Below are 17,682 nucleotides of genomic sequence, written 5' to 3'. Positions count from 1 at the left end.
TGGTCATAATATGAGATGTATTTTATAACTCAAATTTTTTTTAAATCTAGGAGCCAGCATGAAAGTGTAGGAGCCAGTCAAACTTAAAATAGGGGCAATAGTGGATTTTTTTTTACAATGCAATGCCTATTACACGTCACACACCCATTACATGTTATTCCACATGCCATAATGCCCTTTACACGTTATACCACACACTGTAATGCCCATTACACATTCTACAAAACACTGGCATGCCCATTACATATAAAACCATATGCTGTAACGCTTAGTACATATTATGTCATTCAATTGCCGCTTACCTACATGCTCATTGCTACGTGTTGCATGCTGTTTGCCAGGGGTAACATGCTGTTTGCCAGGGGTAACATGCTGTTTGCCAGGGGTAACATGCCTTTTGCCCAGGGGTAACATGCCTTTTGCCCAGGGGTAACTTGCCCTTTTGCTCAGGGTTAACTTGCCCTTTTGCCCAGGGTTAACTTTCCCTTTTGCCCAGGGGTAACATGCCTTTTGCCCAGGGGTAACTTGCCCTTTTACCCAGGGGTTGCATGCTGAAAGCTGGGCTTGTCCAGCAGCAAGAAGTGGTGGGGGCTCAGCGCACGTTGCCCCGACGAGCAGAGGTGCTGCTGCGGGGCCGGGGGAAAGACCCCTGTTTGATTAGTGTGTAGTAGCCGCTGTCTCCCTCTCTGATTCACACAGCGGGAGAGTCAGGAGGCGCAGCAGCTCTGCGGGGACTCGGTGCCCTGCGTCTGTCAGGATGACGCACTGCAGGAAAGGAAGGTCAGAGGTCTCAACCTCAGGCCACCATGCAGTGATTGGATGGGAACTTTTCTTGGCTGCTGTAGAAGTCAGACTCAGGACCAAGCGTATTTTAAAAATGTGTTCTGCTGCCACCGCTGCGAACACGTGGAGGGGGAGGGGTTCGTGCTGCCGGTGGCCTGACAGGAGGGGGGAAACTGGTGGTCGGGCTGCCGACGACCAGATTCTGCTTCCTCCCTCCCTGCAAAAAATCTGGTCGCCAGGAAACAGAATATAGTCGCCGTGGCGACCGGCAACCGGTAGTTGTCGAGCCCTGTTTTAACTAGATAATTTACCTGACATAATGGCCCTTATTCAGATCTGATCTCAGTACAAATTTGTTCTCAACATGGACAAAAGCATGTGCACTCCAGGTGGGGCAGATATAACATGTGCAGAGAGAGTTACATTTGGGTGGGGTGTGTATTTCTACTCGGTAAAGCCTGTGTTGCTCCAGAATCCAACCTCAGTACAGTTACTGGGTGACTTGGGCAGGGGTGTGACCTGCAAGTCCAAATCCCCTTGCAGAATTCCCTAGTGAACACCTCCCGACATGTTAGACTCTGCACCCCTGCTCTGGGTCATGCCAACTACCCGGAATCAGCTCCTGCAGAACCACTACTGTAACAAAATGTAGTTTTGAAAGTGACTGCTAATAAGCCTGAATGTACAGTACTTGTACAACTGTCAATTTACTAACTGAGATAAAGTACCAGCCAAGCAGCTCCTGTCATTTTTCAAAAACAGCCTGTAACATGGTTGGGTGCTGATTGGCTGGTACGCTATCTCTTTTACTTGGATCTTTATCCAATGCTTAGTAAGTAGACCCCATTTACCAAAAGGGAATTGCTGCCTGTTATTCCATCTTCCCTCATTTTATCATCACAATGTCAGGACAGAAGTCTCCGTCTATGAAGCGCAGCAGTGATTTCTGCAAGGGACAATAGTGGCGCTGAACAATGACACATACTTCAATTCCATCACATTCTCCCCAGTGACAAATATAATTAATTTCCCCTAAATGTAATTAGAACAATGTTTCTGTAAGTATATTTCAGGTATAGTGAAAACGACATAGCAATAAAGGAAAGTACACCCAACGGGAGGGGACCTGGCCTTGCTGCATGTCCCTATTTGATCACTCACGGGGCATGCCCCAGTCCTTCGGTACATGCAGTCTCTCCATCTGAGTATGGGCTCTACATAAGCAGCTATATATCTTTGTACACAACCGCTTTCGGCGATACACCCGCACCACGCTCTGCGCGTTACCTTCCAGTCCCCGACCAGGTACGCCCCTTACATTTCTGCTGCCTGACATCTCAATTTGTGCTGCAAAAAAATCCGAATGTGTGCACAGTGCGACTCATGTGCAAATGAAACCATCACCCACTGCGTCTGACATCACTACTGCGTCTGACATCGCTACTGCGTCTGACATCACTACTGCGTCTGACATCTGAAACAAACCCCTAATATTTTCAGGTATTGCTGCATAAACCTGGAAATGAGTTAACAGAAGCTAAGTGGTGGTCGATTATCGTTACACTGTGCATGCACACGGTTCACAGTACAAATGCACCCCATTCGCTAAGGTGATTGACAGGAAGTAGGCGACTGGGAGTGGAAACCGGACGTTTAGTGGGTGTGCTAGGAAAAACTGCTAGGTGTGCCGGAAACACCGATGGGAGTGTCAGGGAAAACGGAGATGTGCCTAAGCATTTTAGGGGAGGGTGTGTGACATCAGCAACAGCCCGTTTTCATCACAGCCATCGAGTAAGTCTCTGGCTACTCTGAGCCTGTGATGACTTGTGCCCGGTGTAAAAATCATTCGATGGTGAGCCTGTTCCGATGGGGGTTGGACATCTTCGCATGGCTGCAGATGGATGTGTAGCCGTACAGATCCATTTGCACAGCGATCCCGTTGATTCGCAAGGCGGGATTTCACTCTAGCGGTCAGCATCTTAACTGAATGCTTTCCTTGAAAATCACGGGTGTGCGATCAGGTCTGAATGACCCCCTTTGTAAATGAAAAGGTATGCTGATCCTTATACTAGGGCCACACTTTAACAATCATCGTTATCCCAAATAAATAGAAATGAAGCTTTAATGATCAGTTCAGGCTGGTGAACTCAGATATGCAAAGTGGTCTATTTAATCAGTAATTGCTGTTGTAATACCACAGATAGAGCCAGCGGCAGCATAGCTAAAGTCATCAAATGAGTTTGTCCTTGAAAGACATACAGTAGGATTGGTTAAGGTAAGTATGTACTATCGATCATTTACACAGTCGCAGCCCCACACTGCCCCACACTGTATAGGAAAACATCAATCTTGGGAGAAGTCAGTGTTGGATATGCTGAGAATCAGTTTAAGTATACTGAGAAAGCATTATAATCACATTATAGTATACATTCTGTGACACAAATGGAGTCTGTAGCGCACATTGAATTAAAGCTTAAACCAAATCGGTTTAGGTTTCCCCTTTGGGAGGATTATTATGTTACATATAAAAAGATCATTTGGATCCATGAAATGCTGGCTGGATCTTACACGGACAGGGCCACCGAGAGGGCGGGGGGGGGGGGGGGGAGCGGATACTAATTACCCCTGTCCAGGCTTGCTGGAGGGGCCCGGCGGGGGCCCTGCTCCGACCCCTTCCTCCTCTGTCTCTCCCGGGCAGCAGCACACACCTACAGCATGTGCTGTACTGACAGCAGGCTCAGCATGAGCATCTCACTGACCTGCTCAGCACATACTGTAGCTATGTGCTACTGCCGCTGAGGGAGGTGACAATAACACTACCCCCTCGACTTTAAAGTGTGTTTTCACCCCCTAAACGTGTTGGAGGCGTGGCCTCATTGCAGGATGTGGCCACCCCTCCCACAATTAGACCACGCCCCAAATTTTTTACAGTGGCCTGGCATACCTCTCGGCTGCCCTGTACACGGATATAAGTTTGGCCTTATTTTTTAAATACAACGCTGTACAGCAGCACAACTGTAATTGTTAAATTCACATTAATGGAGTTCTGCATTGGAAATTATTGTTTCATAAAGGTGCAAAGATTCTGCCAATGTCGCATTTCCTCTTTTTCTCTTCCATTCTGCACTGTATTTTTAAATTTGCTGTTAAACAATCAATCATCATCAAAACTCACTGCCTAATAAATAAATAATGAAACATTTACAAAAATGTGCTTATTTCTAGTTGCAGGCTGTACCACCGTCAGACCTCTATAGCACAGAAAGCAGGGCGGCGGCTGCTGACGGTGATAAATAATTTATGAGCTGAATGAAAATCTTATTTTACAAGCAGGACCCATATCTGCCATAAAATTCATCATCTGGAGCTGTATTAACCAAGTCATTGCACAGAACTAACAGGTCAGACATAAACCAGACAAATAAGAAGCACACAGCTGCTGTGTGGCTACACTGCATTTGGTTCCTATGAATACTGTATTTTTGCATGTTAATGTGCAGAACGCAACTGGAGACATATGTGTTCCCTGTCTGCCTCATTGTGTGGCTGATCTGGAACACATAGGGGGAAATTTACTAAGGGCGGTGGGCATCGCGCTGATAAAAATACAAATACGAATGTGCCATAAATACGAATACGAATATGAGTATTTTTGGCATAGTACATGCCAAAAAAAATTGTATTTTACTATGAAAATACAAATTTTGGGGGCGTATTTGTCTTAGTAAATTTCCCCCATAGTGTTATATGTATGTGCTGGCCAATAAACGTATAAACTTTTCTTTCAAATCAGGTATTCTTGTATACTTATCTTGTATTGTCACCATTTCAAGTGAGAATAATATACTGTAATTATGTAAATAAAGCTTTTCTTTTATTTAACCTTTTGAGTGCCAACATCTCTGTGAGAGATGTACAAAATATCTGCTAAAAAATGCCAGCGTGGCTCACATTTGTTATATAAATACAAAATAAAAGGTTGTGTAAAAAAAAGATTACATTTCCTATATAAGGTAAACATTACAGGTCATTATGATGAATACAAATGTTTGCTTGATCATTTTCACACCTATTTTGACAAATTCACTTGGCACTCAAAGGGTTAATATCAGAATACTTGCAAAATTATTATTTTTTTAATGTACCATTTTTTAATTTTGATTTTTTTTTACAAGTGGAACTAAAATCCCAACTGACAGATATATTTTCTTGACAATATAATCAAGATTATAGGTTTCCATTGCTGGGATGAGCAAGGACAGAAAAGCTGGTACAATGGATGCCTTTGAACAGCAGAGTCTGTGTGAACATATGCTAACACCTGCTGGAGGCTTCTGAAGGAAAAACATGGCTCCTGCCAGCAACTAAGACCACAGACATAACTAGGGTTAATGGCACCCAAGATAAATTTAAAAAATGGCGCTCCTTGTACTTCACATGATTCCATATACACTATCCAGGGGTTCATTAGTTACACACATTGCCACTAAACATGTTTCCTTATACACACTGGCACCATACAGGGTCCTATAATGTCTGATTGCAGAAGTGGGACAACTAGTGTAATAAAGCAGGACTGTTGGGCTGGCACCAGACAAAAGAGGCAGAAAGACTCTTATCGGTGGCAGCAGCAGGACTAAAGCACCAATGTTCCTCCTGATCACCCTCCCGCTCTGCCTCCACTGCCTGTGATCACAGCACCTGCACTAAACTTATTGGGGGAGGGGGTTGTGATCATGGGTGCTGATGGTGGGGAAGGGTGGCAGGAGTGTGGAGAGGCAGGGTGTCCCAACAAGGATGGTAGGGGAGGAGAGAGGAGTGGAGGGGGTATGGACAGCAGCGGGAGATTTGTTTTGGATGCTGAAGACGATGAGTCAGGGGCTCGTGGGTGACAGGTTGCAGCTAGCCAGGTTGTGGTGCTGTGCACAGGATGTGAGTTCATATAGTGCGGTGCTCCAGGCAGCTCTGCCCGCTGGGGATTAAGCCGGCTAGGTACTGGTGCCTGAGGCATATGCCTCATCGACGTGTCCTTGTTACAACACTGGCTAACATTCAGCATCAGATCACTATCGCATCAATCCATCACAATGGTGGCAGCATTGGTCATCTGAGTAAGTCTAAAATCACGCAGAATGATGCCTTCTGCCGCTTGCGAGGCCCATAAATATGCATCATAGGATGTAGACACTGGCCTTGCCAATTTCAGAAAATGGGGCCAACATGCTAACATTTTCTGAAAAATGCAGGCAGCACTATCCCCACCCCATTGGCTTGGGGTCACTGCAAGTGATCTTACAGAAGGAGACTTGCACTTTTGTAGATATATAAACATCAGAGATGTGCATATAATATCGGGTATATGTACATCTTCTTATCAAGCACATAAATGTTAATCAGCAATCTGAGACCAAGAAGTATGGGAACAAAATGAAATGGCATGCATAACCATCACCACATTCTACATATACTGTGGCAGGGACAGTATTGCTCCACATGAAGTTAATGTGGAACAGCAGGGTCTCAGGTTTAGAGCCGCAGCAGGACTGATCAGATCCAGTCCAGGTTTTTCTTAATATCTGATGAGAACCCTATTTGGGCTTATTAACAACACCTGAGGATTACTATTAAATATCTGTTCAGGGCAGAGGGTCAATGATCCAAAGGCCAGCTAGTGGCTGGGCAATAGGCTTGGGGTGTGGAGTCTACCCTAGGGACCTCTGAATTGTTGCACCCACTTGTGAAGCCTGTGATGTGCCTGCTGTAAAACCTGCTAAAGCTGTGATCTGAACGGCCAAGCTGTAAGAAAGGGATGCAGTCACTTTCCTGGCGGTCGGAATCCCGGCAGTCAAAATCCTGACACTTTGTCCCTCTGTGGGTGTCCACGACACCCATAGAGGGAGAATAAATTAATTTGCCGAGCGTAGTAAGGCACTGGGCCCGCTGCGTGGCGAGCGCAGCGAGCCCCCAAGGGGGGCGGGGGTTCATCCGGGTCCCCCCCCCTTGTCGGAATTCCCGCATCGGGATTTTGACCCATGGGATTCCGACCGCTGGGATTCCATACCAATCCCATAAGAACCTGTATGCCGTCTACCTGCTGAATATAAAGAAAAACAACTTATTTCTTATCCAGGGCCAGATGCTCTAAGCTTCAAAAGTGATAAAATGGAGAGTGATAAACAGCCAGCCAATCAGCTCCTGCCTGAAATTTTTCAAACACAGTCTGTGACATGGCAGGTAGGAACTGATTGGCTGGCTGTTTATCACTCTCCATTTTATCACTTTTGAAGCTTAGAGAATCTGGCCCTCAGTGTGTACATATTAACTAGTAAGCCCGGTCAAAGCAAATGCTTTGAAAGCTTGTCTGCTACCATGTGATTGCCTCTGTGCTTGTGCATGTGTGACAGAGAAAGATGTAGTTTCACTCGCTGCCAACAGATGGCAGTGTTTCAGAGACACACAATCAGACACTAGACATATATGTAGATGATAGAAGGATTACCACGTTGGCAGTATGGATAGTGTAATTACAGTAGCATTCCTGTCTCACACCAACCATGTGTTCAATTCCCACCATTGCCCTAACTGTGTGGAGTTTGTATATTCTATTTATACTGCATTGTTTTCCCCCAGGTACTTCAGTTTCCTCCTTCAACCCAAAATATACTGGTAGGTTAATTGACTGTAAAGGTCCATACACCCGGGGCAACTATGCCCAGCGTGTATGGACAGAGATGATCACGTTCATCGCTGCGGGGAAAGCCGCTCAGTGCATACACACTGAGCGGCTTTCCCCCTGCCCGAAGCTGACGGAGGGGGGAGGAGAGTTTTGCATAGCGCTGAGCTATGCAAAGTCATCCTCATAGCCGCTAATCTGCTGGTAATACCAGCAGATGAACGGCTTTCCCGGCGATGTTGCGGGAGCGTGTAGCAACACTCACCGCTTATCTCCGGGACATTCACACTGGGCGGCTTTGAGCTGAAAGCCGCTCATACCTGCTGTTTCAGCTCAAAGTCGCCCAGTGTGTATGGGCCTTTAGGGGTTTATTTACTAGAGGTTCTAAAAATGAAAAAAATAAAAACAATGTTGGCCACATATCAGATTCTATCTATCATTGACTAGGTTGAATTATAGAAATTACAGAATCTGGTTGCTATGGGTAACGTCACCTCTTTGGTAAATTTACCCTTTAAGGGTCTAGTGTATATATTAAGCAGAAAAATGCTCTGAAATACATGGAAGTCATCTGAAGGGAGGTCTGAAACTGGAAAGCAGGTATTATACAGGAATAAATGGGAACAAAATTCTTGCACTTGGGAACCTGAGAGTCAGAATACTGACAGGACAATCCCAACAGATCATCAAAAGTATTTTCCCCATACCTAACAAACCCATCCTGCAGCCCATAGCCCGATTAAGTGGGGGGCGAAGGGCATATTGTACCCCGGGCCCCCCTTTGCTGGGGGGCCCCCCTCTGGAGTGCACTGACATCACCAGCTGTCCTTCATATGCAGCAGCAGACCCAGGCAGTCAGAATGTAAGCAGGACAGTATGGAGTGCAGGCAGAGAGACAAGAGTGTTAGGTTTCATGAGCTGGAACTGGAAGGGGTCATGTTGGGATATAGGCATCATCTAATATAACCCACCACGACCATTACTTTACACTGGGGTCCCTCTGACTTAAGTGCCCCAGGCACCCCCAAGATTTATTCCGGACCTGCCACAGCCAAACCCCAACCCCCCCTCCTGTTGCCTAACCCAACCCCTCTTTAGCATAACCCTCATCGCCCAATAAACCTCCCACACAGCCTAACCATAGCCTCCCATTATACTGTACATACAATAGTCCTTAAAAAGTAATTATAATCAAAATACTTACATTTAAAACTGCACAAAATGAAGCACAGCTTTCCCCAGCAATACTCACTTATAGTGTTCCGTGCTAATGGTGTACTAATACTCAACAACCGCAGAGGAGAAGAAATCACGACAAATCAACTCCTGTACAATATGCCCAAAGTATGCAGACACGTCTGAGGGGTGAATTTGAACTGAAGCTGGAGTGTAACGGAAGCTGGGTTCTTTGATGAGCTTAAGGTGGCCATACATCTACAGATCGATTGTCAGATTGAGCTGGTTGGAACAAACAGCTGGTAATATCTGAATGGCAGTTTTCCAGCATTTCAAAGCAAATAGTCAACTGTCATTTGCTCTTATCCAATACCAGGATTTTGTTCCAACCAGCTCAATCTGACAATCGATCTGTAGATGTATGCCCAGCTTTAGACTGCATATGGGACAGCTAGGGCTAGTAGAGGAACCCCACACAGGAGATATGATGAAGTCCCTGAAGATTTGGAGCCAAGGGATCACTGGTAAGTATGGACAGGCTCTGACTAATGCTCGCAGATGATTGGCTGCAGTGGAATGATGTCAAAGATGGCTGACTAGGATTGGCTGAGAGAAGCATGTGGGCAGATCCAATATGGTGGCGCCCATGCTGCAGGCTGGCGCCTATGTGGAAAGGCCTGAGGTCTGTACTGGAGTGGGAGGCCAGCGCCAAACACCACACCAACCAGAAGCAATCCAGCCTCACCCGCCAGGATGACATCGCAGGAGGCACTGGTGGTGCGCACTCAGTGCTGGTCAAGACCTGGACCGCTGCAGGATGATTGAAGGTGACAGTCTCTGAGCAAGCCTGGAGAAACATCTAGATGGTAAATAAGTATGTCGCAAACCTTGAGTCGTGACATAGGCGTCATCACACTGAGCAAAACATTATTTGCTTTCGTGCACATATTAGTGAGAATTTTCATAAACTCCACACAGACTTAGGCATTCATCCACACTCACCCCACTTATCTAAGAAATAAAGACGCGTACAACTGAATGGGCTTAAAGGGGACGGCTTATTTATTTTGAGCAGGGGCGGCCTATTTGAATCTAACTAAAATTTATGTCCCTGCTCTAACTAAGGTGGCGGGCAAAGAACGGCATGCAAAATAAATAACATTGCTGGAAAATAACAAAGTAATAAAAATAACAAACTCCGGATCTAAGGGCCAATTGCCCTTAATTGCCAAGGACCGGCCACCTGCCAGCGTCCAAGACAACGGCTCAATTATGAAGCGGACTTTTCAAAAGGGGCCAATTGCCCTTAAGGCCAGGGGGCTGATCTTCTGCTTCTGCCCCTGACCTCGCAAATAGCACTAAGGCAGAGCTCACCACTCTGCCCGAGTCATCAAAAAATTGGGCCATCTGCCCTAAACTACAAATGTCCGCAAGAATTTATGCTATCCGAAGTAGATGATCGTTAAGGTCCAGATGTGGGCCCACCTGGATCGGTGATGCCCACATCCCGACATCAACCACCAGCTAAGTGTACATACAGCTCTAATTTAATTACCGTTCTTTCCGCCAAGACAAAATAAGCCGACAACAACTAAACGAATAATGCAGACGACTTCTCAACAACTAATTCTGACTAATAATTGGGGCGGGCGGGAGGGCAACGTTTCCTGAAGCAAGAGGCAGAATCTTCTGGAAGCAAGAACATCACCCCATCAATCTCCACCTCTGACCTCAACCAGCCTATCCTGAACCCTCATTCAAATCAGCCAACCCGTCAATCAAGACAAGCCGAACCCCCAGGCCCAGATCAAGTGTGTGAGCTAAGGATTCCTGCCAATAGCCAGGTGAGTTTATGCTGTTTTCAGCCAGACAAGCTGGCTTCTACAGTCTTAAACTCCACACAGACTTAGGCATTCATCCACACTCACCCCACTTATCTAAGAAATAAAGACGCGTACAACTGAATGGGCTTAAAGGGGACGGCTTATTTATTTTGAGCAGGGGCGGCCTATTTGAATCTAACTAAAATTTATGTCCCTGCTCTAACTAAGGTGGCGGGCAAAGAACGGCATGCAAAATAAATAACATTGCTGGAAAATAACAAAGTAATAAAAATAACAAACTCCGGATCTAAGGGCCAATTGCCCTTAATTGCCAAGGACCGGCCACCTGCCAGCGTCCAAGACAACGGCTCAATTATGAAGCGGACTTTTCAAAAGGGGCCAATTGCCCTTAAGGCCAGGGGGCTGATCTTCTGCTTCTGCCCCTCACTTTGCAAATAGCACTAAGGCAGAGCTCACCACTCTGCCCGAGTCATCAAAAAATTGGGCCATCTGCCCTAAACTACAAATGTCCGCAAGAATTTATGCTATCCGAAGTAGATGATCGTTAAGGTCCAGATGTGGGCCCACCTGGATCGGTGATGCCCACATCCCGACATCAACCACCAGCTAAGTGTACATACAGCTCTAATTTAATTACCGTTCTTTCCGCCATATCAGTTCAACTTGAACTGACCCGCCACCAACCTAATTCCAAATACTCCCTCAGCTAAACCTCTAAACTTCTCAATGCGTCTATTAAATTCTGGAAAAACAAATCCATCCCGACTACAGAGAGGTGCACCCCATCCGGTCTGTACAGGGTCTCGTTTCTAAAGGATATGGCCTCGTGCCTGACGACCACTCCGCCCTCCGTTACTATAGCCCTGCCGACTACGGAATTGATCCGCCTACGTACCAAATCAATGGCGCCCGGATTGAGTGCATCTCTCCAAACCCTCCTAGGTATAATCTCTGACCAGAAGAAACGGCAAAATCTCCATTCTCTGATCAGGTCCAGCAATAAATTCCTAATCTCAAATCGAATATTGAGACCGGAATTATGCGTGAGGTCGTTGCCCCCCAAGTGGATGATGACAAAAATTGGGTATCCAAAGGCCCTAACTGACTCATCCAAGAGACCCCTCAACGCGGACCACCTCATACCTCTACGCCCCAGCCAACGGATAAATCGCGTCTCAGGGAAACGTTCCGTATCCGTGGTGACCTGGGACAAGGACAACCAATAAATAAATGAATGTCCCACCATCCAAACCATATTGGTGTCCAAGCGTTGACCTGTAAGTTGAAATGATATATACCGTTAGAAAATTTGAAATAATGGCAAACATCTGGCAACATTTTAAAGGGGGGCCCGGGAGATTCCCTTAAAGGTGATTTTGCAGTTCTATATTAAATTGTTGATAACTAATAGGAATGTGATTAGGTGATCTATTTAATACTAATTTGATTATTGACCCACTCGAATTACGTATAATCCCTACCTGTTGTTCCTTATTCTACGGTGGGAGGGGGGGGGGGGGGGGGTCACCCGATTTGACTTGAGGCAAAAAACACAAATCTTCCACCAGTTGGCTAGAGCCTAATTTAAGACTGGTGATAACACAAAAAATTCCTCAAGGCCCCTCAAACACTAAAGCGTGTTTGGGCGAGCGGCTACTCCTCAAATGGGCTCACTGGATTATGTCGGCCTGATGTATCGCTTAAAAGCACCAGACCGCCATCTTCCGAGTGCTCGTATGTCGACCTGAGACCAACCCGCCGCAGCGGCTGCCGCAGCGGCTGCCGAAGCGGCGCCGATACGAAAAGAGTGTGTCCCAAAGTCGGCTGGAGAAAGACCCTGATGCAATATACAGCGCCTGAAAACCGACCTGAACTGGAAGTTAGTAAGTGGGGACCCGTCGATGTGCATCAGCCAGGCCCCGGGCAATTGAGGCCGCAACTCCACGTAAGCCAGAGCCGCCGCCACCGGACAGATCCGGCGGTCGCCACTCCGACCCAAATGGACCCACTGCCCCCTGCCCGCTACATCGGTCTTTGAGCGCTGAATCTTGCACCATAAACCGTCGTGGTGCACGTCGACGTGGCCGAACAGCATAGGCGAGGGAGATGCCCTGGTTGCGGACACCAACTCGCCTACTCTGAACGCCCCATGGAAAGCCATGGCAAAGGCCAACCTGAAAAGTCGAACCTCGTAATCGTTTGAGCAAATTACTCTTAGGGACCTCGAGATTCGACGCAACAGGCCGGCATCAATCGGCCGTCGCCTGTCGGGCAAAACCGGCCTGGCTCTGGCCCATCCCTTTAGCATCCTGGAAAGCAAGAAAGACTTGGTGATGTCTCTCTTCCCACCAAGACGCAAAAAGAATGATATGCCTGCCAGAGAGCGTCCAACAAAACTTCTGGACTTACCCTCCGTGTACAGGCTCCATACATAGGCATTAATAAGACGCTTATCGCTCTTACCTGTGCCACCCTGTTCAAGCAAGAACTCGCCCCAGCGCTCCCATGAGGCCAGATAAGCTCTAAATGTTGCTGGCGCTAGCGACCGCAGGGCCAGCTCCTCTACCCCTCCAGAGGCACCTGCCATAAAAAAGATGGACATTGTTCACCATACTTCTGGGCTAACGGCACAAGTTGCCTGAATCTTACCCATTCGAAACGGGACAATGCATCTGCTACTTCATTAAGTACGCCTGGGACGTGCTTGGCTCGCAACGTAATATTGTTCGCCAAGCACATCAACACTATCCGTGCTAGAATGCGCAAAACTGGGAGAGAGGTTGACCTTAGTTGTGTAATGGATTGGACAACCCCTAAGTTATCACACCAAAAGACTACCTCCCTGTTTCCCAATTCTGCGCCCCAGAGCTCTAAGGCGACCATTATTGGAAATATTTCCAATAATAGCATATTCTTGGTCATGCCGTCTCGTGCCCAAGATTCGGGCCAAGCCTCTGCGCACCAACGTCCCGCATAAAATGCGCCGAATCCGGAAGATCCTGCGGCATCTGTATATAATTCCAACTCCGCATTTGCAACGGCTGGAGCTTGCCATATGCATATGCCGTTGAAATTATCCAGAAACATTTCCCACACTTTCAGATCCCTCTTCATTTCTGAAGATAGACGTAGTAAATGGTGGGGTTTGCGAATCCCGACTGTCGCTCGCTGCAGCTTTCTACAAAATATTTTGCCCATGGGTATTACTCTACGTGCGAAATTAAACAGGCCCAATAAAGATTGAGCCTGTCTAAGTGTTAACTTAGCAGCCGCGATGGCATAAGTTATTTCGTCATGCAACCGGTGTACTTTATCTAGTGGAAGTTTACACAGACCTCGCTCGGAATCAATTTCAATTCCGAGGTACACCAAATCAGTCGTAGGTCCCTCGGTTTTTTCCCCTGCCACGGGAACCCCGAAATCCCTAAATAACTCAAGCGCTGCTTCTAGTAAACTAAGGCACAGGTCAGAATTTGGAGGACCCACTAAAAGAAAGTCGTCCAAATAATGAGTAATGCTGTCAACTCCCGACACTTCCTGCAGGCACCACTGCAAAAATGTGCTGAAGCGCTCAAAATAAGCACATGAAATGGAGCAACCCATGGGCAAACATTTATCTATGTAAAAGCCCCCATTTAATTTAAATCCCATGTACCGAAATGCGTTCTTATGCAAAGGTAATAGTCTAAAAGCTGATTCAACATCCAATTTGCACATGAGGGCGCCAGGACCAATTTTTTTAATGATGTCTATAGCATCCTCAAATAAACAATAATTAACTGTGCATAATTCATCATCGATGGCGTCATTGACAGACGACCCTCTAGGACAAGAAAGATGCTGAATCAGCCTGAACTTTCCCTTAACTTTTTTGGGAACCACCCCAATAGGGGACAAAATTAGTCCCTCAACTGGTGGTGTTGCAAACGGGCCTGCCATGCGACCTAGCTTTACCTCGGCTTCAACTTTTTGTGATATTATGTCAGGGTGTTCCATGGCCGAGCGTAAGTTTCCCTTACTACCCGTACTAATTGGAGCGGAAACAGGTAATTGAAAACCCTCTGAAAATCCGGACTGCAAAAATATTGCTCCATCTCTGTCCGGATACCGTTCCAGCCATGGTAACATCCTGACCAATACAATTGGAGTTGGGGCTCTATCCAACGACAGGCGCCGCTGGACCGCGGCTTTGTTTCGTCGTGGACTGAGCCCCAGCTCCCCCACCAGTTGGAGGTTTTGTGCAATCCTTGATTGCGTGTTGACCTCCGCATCTGATACAAAGGTGCCGAAAACGACACCGGTTACCCAGGTTGCATTGCCCATTATTAAATGAGTAGCACCTACCATGGCCATGTTTCGTATTACTTCCCTTATTAATATTATTGTAAGGCCTGCTCCCATACTGCCTTACCCACCCCTTATTCTCAGGAGCCCTAATAGGTGTAGCCGATTCGGCAACTTCGCCGTATAATTCTACGTCTTTCTTACCAAAATCGTACACCTCCCGGCCATGCTGTTTCCTCCTAAACTCTTCGTCATAGACCCGCCAACCGGGACCGACGTAAGAGGTGTAGAGTTTATGAATAAGGAACTGGTATCTCACCAGGTTCACATATTCATCTGGATGTGTCTCTAAATAACAGGCCGCAAAAATTAGTATGCCTCTTACCCAGTTGTTATAAGTGCGAAATGCATCCTCGCTAGCGGGTCCTTTTTTCCTTGCGGCTAGAAGGGCCCGCCTATCCTTGCTTGTTAAAGCAAAGATATCTACATAGCGCCCCTTTCTGATCCTATCTCTAGCCCTAGGGCGCAAACCCCGCTTAACAGCGGTGTTTGCGCACTGCACTGCATCAGACTCAACCGATACATTGGAGGACCCGGAGCTATGGGACCTATATTCCCTACGCCTCTTCCGCCTTCGTCTCCTCACGACGCCGTCCGAAGATGACTTATCCTCGGAAGACGTCGATGCTAATGAGGAATCAGAGGTTTCATTTCGGCGCCGTCTCTTACGAGACTTTGCAGATCTTTTCCGCTTAGCTTTCTTCTCTACCGATGAATCCTCTGACCCCCCACTGCTGGACCCTGCATTATCATCCCCAGTCCAGTCAGGATCATTCGTGGACTCACCAGTATCAGAAGATGCTGCCCTCCTTCTTCTACGTTCACTTCCTCCTCGGCTTGACGATGTTCCTTCCATGGCTTGTTCCGTGGAATTTTGACCTGTCAATAGAGGTTCGTTAACAACCCCCATCACAGGTGGGACATTCGGCGATACCTTTTCAGCAGAGGAAATGACATTTCCCCCTCGCGCCGCAGTAATAGTCGGAGCTATCGCTTTGGCTATGAGGTCAGATACTGACTCCAAAGTTGCCGAAGGGGCAGTTCCCCCCTGCCCACCTGTCCCGGTGGTTAACAGAGGAGCCACTGCCGACACCACCGCTGCGCATATAGATGTAAGCGCCGATGTGTCTAATGACACGGTGTTACCCTCTGTGTTCCTCCCAGCAACCGCGTCTGCATATGAGCGACCCGGTTGTGTCCTGGCCCCTTGTGGCGCCATATTGGTTTCCCTAGCCTTCTCCGCGACCAACCTTCTCCTCGCTGCCCGTCTAGATCTGGCGTTAGAATTTCTAACCCCCTCTACAGGATTCATTTCAGAATCACTTTGTTGGTCCCCGTCGCTAGCCTCGCCTTCTCCGCTTGCAACAGCAAAGGGAGCTTCCTCTTGTGGACCGGATTCGCTGCTTTGCGAATCCACTTCACCTGAGTTACCGCTTGAGGATACGGATTCGGCCGAATCCTCGCTATTATCCTGCCACGTAGCTACGGCCGACTTAAACATTTCAAATTCGGCATGAGTTAACTTATGCCTCATGTCCTCAATAAATTTCCCCCTGGGGTTGCCATTATAATTAATGCCACTAGATGGCGCTGCTGCCACATTGTTATTATCTCCCTTTTTATGTGACCTCCTGCTATTCCCCCTTTCTCCAGCAGAGGGCGCTCCAGGCATAGAAGTGCCTGCAACACCCTCTTCAGCATCTCTGGCTGCAGCCCTGCGGCCATTTCTACCTCTGGCTGCCTTTCCACTCCCAGTGCTCATAGGCACTGCACCCCCTTTTTTGCTTGTATTTGGAGCTCCGGTCCTCCGACCGTTGCCCCTTGATCCCTTTGGCATCACACTTTTTTCCCTGCCTTTTTTACAGGCTGGCGCCCTGTTGTTGCTAGGGGCAACGGGATGTCTATCCCGTCCCCTAGCGCGCCTGCCATTATTTTGACCAAGGGGAGAGGGAGCCGGGCCGGGCTGCATCCCGGCGTCCCCCTCACCCATCATATCCCCGCTTATTTGCGCGGTGACTGCTGCCGGGCGCGACGCCCGGCGCTTACTACATGCCCGGCCGGGGGGAGAAGAGAGCAGCGCTGGTGAAAGGGGAGCCGGAGCAGGATGTATCCTGGCATCCCCCTCCCCGTCCGCTGCGTGGTATGCTGCGGTTACCGCAGCCGCACGCGACCCCCGGCGCCTGTTGACTACTCGGGCGGGGGGAGGAGTGACCAGCGACGGTGCTCCTAACGGACCACCGCGCGATCTCCCCCGCCGCCCGTCGCCATTGTAAGTGGGTGCATGCGGCGTCGCGGATTGAGCCCCGCGACGCCCTGCACCAGCCCCACCAACTCTGGGTAATCCCTGGGAGGGGGAAAGAACCCTGCCGCCAGCATTTCTCCTGCGTGGCGAAGGGGATAAGCCCCTTACGTCGCCGCGCGCAGGAGGCCTAGCCCTAGCCCTAACCTCAGCCTCATCCAGGCTGACATATCTAATGGGAGCCCCCACAGAACGCTTGGGCCTGGCAGGCATTATAGAATAGAGGGGATAGAACAGCTAGAAAAAGGGGAAGGTATTTAAAGTGGTGAATATAGGTTAGCAGTGAATAGTATAGATAACTGGGGTGAAAGTGAAAAGAGATGGGTATAGAGAATATAGAAAGATTAGGAGAGAAATAAGAAGGAAATATAGAATATCGGTGACAGTTATTAATAATAATGTCTTTGTACTCAACAGTCCTCCTCAACGTTTCCTGAAGCAAGAGGCAGAATCTTCTGGAAGCAAGAACATCACCCCATCAATCTCCACCTCTGACCTCAACCAGCCTATCCTGAACCCTCATTCAAATCAGCCAACCCGTCAATCAAGACAAGCCGAACCCC

At 47.8% G+C, this 17,682-nt stretch overlaps 2 protein-coding genes across 3 annotated transcripts in view; both read right to left on the bottom strand.

The window, feature by feature from the left end:
• The window catches only part of KIF5A (kinesin family member 5A), a 150,405-nt gene that overhangs the window by 103,856 nt on the left and 28,867 nt on the right, over positions 1-17,682 (bottom strand). The gene's annotated exons all lie outside the window — the stretch shown is intronic.
• Positions 4,107-16,354, bottom strand: LOC146059384 (uncharacterized). The gene is made up of 3 exons (XM_083171564.1): positions 15,607-16,354; positions 12,232-13,056; positions 4,107-4,177 (listed from the first exon to the last, which is right to left on the bottom strand). The coding sequence occupies exons 1-3, from the start codon at positions 16,352-16,354 to the stop codon at positions 4,107-4,109; spliced, it is 1,644 nt and encodes a 547-aa protein (XP_083027690.1).

This window comes from Crinia signifera, chromosome 2, assembly GCF_055691185.1.
Source record: "Crinia signifera chromosome 2, ASM5569118v1, whole genome shotgun sequence".
NCBI lineage: Eukaryota > Metazoa > Chordata > Amphibia > Anura > Myobatrachidae > Crinia > Crinia signifera.
Note: the sequence above shows the minus strand (reverse complement) of the source record. Positions and strands in the feature narration are given on the sequence as shown.

What these genes read in the sequence shown, in the direction of transcription:
- LOC146059384 (XM_083171564.1), bottom strand. Translation starts at nt 16,354, where the DNA reads ATGAGGCATAAGTTAACTCATGCCGAATTTGAAATGTTTAAGTCGGCC. An exon ending in GGCAGCATCTTCTGATACTG is followed by an intron (nt 13,057 to 15,606) that starts GTGAGTCCACGA and finishes TTTTTATGGCAG; the next exon opens with GTGCCTCTGGAGGGGTAGAG. An exon ending in TGCGGCAGCCGCTGCGGCGG is followed by an intron (nt 4,178 to 12,231) that starts GTTGGTCTCAGG and finishes CTGACCTGTTAG; the next exon opens with TTCTGTGCAATGACTTGGTT.